The 4,508-nt window shown below is 34.8% G+C and overlaps 1 protein-coding gene across 1 annotated transcript; it reads left to right on the top strand.

The window, feature by feature from the left end:
* The first annotated feature begins 1,090 nt into the window (after window positions 1-1,090).
* LOC147508084 (uncharacterized) lies at window positions 1,091-1,981 on the top strand. The gene has a single exon (XM_086596815.1). The coding sequence runs from the start codon at window positions 1,091-1,093 to the stop codon at window positions 1,979-1,981; it is 891 nt and encodes a 296-aa protein (XP_086452941.1).
* The last annotated feature ends 2,527 nt before the right edge of the window (window positions 1,982-4,508 follow it).

Genomic DNA, 4,508 nt, shown 5'->3' with positions numbered 1-4,508 from the left:
GAGAGTTTGAGTTGTTTGCTCAAGGTGAAGTTATACTCTAACACCATCAAAGCCCATTCAAAATGCAATAAAACACAAGTCATTAGTTTGTGTTTTGTAGATGATTTACTAATCTTCTTCAAAGGTGAACAACAGTCTGTAGAAGCAGTTATGAGTACCTTAACTAAATTCTCCAAAGGAACTGGGCTGAGGATCAATGTGCAGAAAACTACCTTGATTACTGGAGGGCTCTCGAAAGATGAAAGCAAGCTCATGGCAGAAACTATAGGAGTTAAGCAAACTTCTCTTCTTGTAACTTATTTGGGACTGCCTTTAACTTCCACAAGACTTGGTATTAGAGAGAATAACAACTATATAATTGGAAAGCTAGATGCCTCTCTCACGCGGGAAGACTTCAACTCATCCATTCAGTTTTGTTTTCTTTTTCATGTATATTGGTCTTGGACTTTTGTTCTACCTTTCACTATCCTTGAGCAAGTTACTAAGATTTGCAACAAATTTGTATGGAGTGGAGCTGAAATTGGAATTAAAATGCATCATGCCAGTAAAAGTTGTACAGCGTACACTCCAAAAACAAGAAGGTGGCTTAGGGATAATAGACTTGAAGCTGTGGAATAAAGTGGCATACTGTGGGTTACTATTCAAGGTGGTATCACGAGAAGAAAGTTTATGGGTGAAATGGGTCTGGAACCAACACATCAAAGAAAAACACTTATAGTCAATGAAAATCCCAAAAGACTGTTCATGGGTATGGAGAAATATTCTCACGGCAAGGGTTAATGCAAGGAAATTTACTAAATATGTTATAGCCAATGGTGAAGACACTTCCCTATGGTATGATTTGTGGTGTAGTGAGTTTCCACTTATTGAGAATGCATTTGCACGAGATCATATTCAGCTCCCTCTTACAGCAAAAGTTAGCGAACTGATCATGGATAGGCAATGGAACAGTTTAGTAAGAGAATTGCCTCAGTCAGCTCTTAAAAGCAATATCCTTCACACTGAAATCAATGGATATGTAAATAGAGATACCATTGTATGAACGCCATCTCCAAATGGTCTCTTAAGCTCCAAAGTCACATATGCAGCCATGAGAATTCCAAGGGAGAAAGTGAGGTGGTGCAGCTTAGTTTGGGGAAAGTATGTGGTGCCTAGGCATTCCTTTACCACATGGCAACTGCTTTCAAATAACCTCCCTACCCAAGACAGATTGGTTAAGAAGAAGGTGATACAACAATCACTTTGTTATTTTTGTAACCAGAGTAGGGAGAATTCATTGAATCTGTTCTTTGAGTGTCAGTATAGCAAAGATATTTGGAATGGTGTTAAGCAAGAACTAGGAATCTTCCTGAATTCGACTGATGGTAATGGAGTATGGCTAGAACTTATTCATAGGTGTAACACGAAGTCCTTGAAAGCAGAGGTCATAAAGGTTTTCCTATGTGCCACTGTCAGTTACATTTGGCAAGAAAGGAATTTCAGGAGATTTAGAAACTACACACAACCAAGGGAAGTGGTGAGGATCAGAATAATCACAGAAACAAAGAATTATCTTCAGGGGCAGTTATCTACAGTTCAAGCAGATCGGAGTGAAAGGGCTTTGTTAGAGAAACTTGGCCTTATAGTGGAATATAAGACAAGTACACCAATCTCGTGTGTGTGGACAAAACCAATTGATGGGGTTGTCAAATTGAATACCGATGGAGCAGTATCAGATACAAGATGTGGTACAGGGGGAGCAATTCAAGATTCCAATGGTGAGGTTTTATTTGCTTATGTAGGAGGAGGACGTACCAATTCAGTGATATTTCAAGAGTTAAAAGCCATTTTGCAAGGATTGAAGGGCTGTGTGGACTGTCAATATATGAAGGTGTTAGTGGGCTCAGACTCACTATGCACAATTAACATTCTTAAGAGAAAAAGAGCAAGCTCCTTGGTTCTGTCAGAATATAGTAGGGGCAATAGAGTTGTTGTGCTCTAAACTTTCTAGTGTTGATTTTATTCATGTGTATCGAGAGACTAATAGGGTAGCTGATCATTTGGCATTCTTAAAATAATGTAATGGTGTAGAATACTTTATAGCTCCTCTGAGTAAGCAACTCATGCATTTTGTGGAGGAGGATAAAAACAATGTATATTTGAGGATCTAATTTAGGTAAGGGTTTGCCAAATCCTAAACTTTGTTAAAAAAAACTATTATTTAAATAAGAGACGAATCGAGAGATGATGCTTGTTAAAACTGTGGCTAGGAGAAAAAATCAGTAAATCTAAATAAGAAAAAAACAAAAAAATAATATTAAAAAATTCAATGCAAATCAAGAAATTCAATAACAATCCGTGCCGGGCATTACCTAGTTGTTATAACAAGACAAGTCCAACACTATAACACAACAAAACAAATATAGTCCATACTAAATTTATGTAGTAGCGCTAAAATAGCACATAAAATGACTAAAATACCCTCCGGTGAAATTCCAAGTCATTACAATATGGCTTGCCATTCAGCTATATATAGTTATTATTATTGATGTCAATTCCTTTAGCTAAAACCAACAATTATTGACCATCACACTGTCGTTTAATGTATCTCTCAATCCAGATGGTCTAGGACTACCCCTAGTTGCTCCGTGTGTCATCTTGATTATGATTCCACAAGATGCATACCAGCCACTCCTGATAGTATCTTTTACCTTTGGAGATGTTGGAGAATAAGGGTGTATTTGTTTTTTGCTACTGAAAACTGCTTACTACTTATAAGTGCTTGCAACTAGTAAGATATAGTTATATTTTTTATCTTCATTTATTTTCTTGTAATAAAGATATTTATCCCTGAGATTATTTCGATCTTATAATCTCTTCGAGAATATATTGATATGGCCTCTGTCAATGGGCATCATCCATACTTATCATTTATCAATATATGATGACGATTTATTTTTGTTCCGAACCTTAAACTCAATTTACAACATTTCTCTTCTATATGCAGATATGCTTGATTAAATATATTTATTGATTTAGCCCAGACAAAACTTTTGGATTTCTGTGATATACTTTGTCAAGGTCTTCTGCTTGCTCCTGGGTGTGAACCAAAAAGAACCTGATGTAAATTTTGTGGCCGGGGTGTAATCACACAAGGCTTTATTTTTGAACTTTTTTATTATGCATACGTTTATGGTTTATGAAAGACACTTGTTTGAGATTGGTAAGCAAGATAAAAAAAGTCATTTTATTTGAATGGAGGCTCCATCTAGGGCTTCTCCCTCCACTTAAATGGGTGATCTGACAGCCTTGTCTCCGATTGATGGAGAACTGTCGAAAAGTTCAACTCCTTCGAAGCTTACACATGCTTGTGTGGTTCAAGGTAAGCCTCAACTGGACAAGTTTAGAACGAATTACAAAATCGATACTCGATCGAGATGTTTTCCTTCTATTTCATTTGCTCCACAGGATATATGGCGAAGGCAATATCTTGTTTCCAAAACAATTTAAATCCTCAAAATTGTGATGAATAAACCAAAGATTGATGAGATGAGGGTAGCTAGTAGACAAACTTGGGGTTTAAAATCTGACGTCGTAATTGGCCTCATTGATTTTAATTAGGCATATCAAATTAAAATTTTCAAAAGATGGTAATGTAATCAAGGCCTTATCTCGTGAACATCTTCATATCAAGGGGCATTGATATAACCTAATTTGATGAATATAAAGAATACACTCACTAAACTAGATTATAGTCAATACCTTACTCTCAAATAAACGTCGTGTTATAGTGTGTAAGTAAGGGTGTCAAACCCATATCAAAACAAGTGAAAAAAAATCAAGTTAGAGACAAATCAATAGGAAAGAGAGAAAGATTTGTATGAATTTTTATTAAACTACTTTAAAGTAATGAATTTAAATAAAACTAAATTAACGAGCGAATAAAAATAGGGTTTTGATGAATGAGAAGATTACAAAGGAAAATCTAAATCCACCTATACAAGTTTTAATGATGTTTTCAATAGTTCTTGTGTTAAAGTTATCTCATTTATTATATTCCACAATGCAATAAAACAAAGGTTCCTAGTTTATGAAATCCCTAACCAAGCTAAGTTATCTCTAATCATAGATCAATTAGCATAAGAAAATAATACATCCATCAATTTAATGGAACTACTAAACTCATCTAGTTGAAAACTAACAATTTTTATCTCTAAAAATATAAAAACTTCAAACTTTAAGCATATAAACAGTACAAATAACTAAAGAAAACAAAAACAATCCTCACATACATAGGCTTCATTAAAACTCCCCCTAGCCTAGCTTCATTGGAATAACACAATAGTAGTGATAAAAACAATGAAACATAGACATGAAAAGAAGAAAATTAAGAAAGTTAGAATTTTTATTAATGGTGAAGGAATAAGATGACAATGGTGGCTAACTCTAATTCAAACCTTAAACCTAACCCTAAAACTAAACTAATGAATGGGATCCTTAGGATTGAAGTGAATCTCTACTTTTATAAT

This window comes from Coptis chinensis, chromosome 3 (assembly GCF_015680905.1).
Source record: "Coptis chinensis isolate HL-2020 chromosome 3, ASM1568090v1, whole genome shotgun sequence".
Classification (NCBI taxonomy): Eukaryota; Viridiplantae; Streptophyta; class Magnoliopsida; order Ranunculales; family Ranunculaceae; genus Coptis; species Coptis chinensis.
The sequence above is the reverse complement of the archived record's forward strand: the minus strand, read 5'-3'. Positions and strand labels throughout refer to the sequence as shown.

What these genes read in the sequence shown, in the direction of transcription:
- LOC147508084 (XM_086596815.1), top strand. Translation starts at nt 1,091, where the DNA reads ATGAGAATTCCAAGGGAGAAAGTGAGGTGGTGCAGCTTAGTTTGGGGA.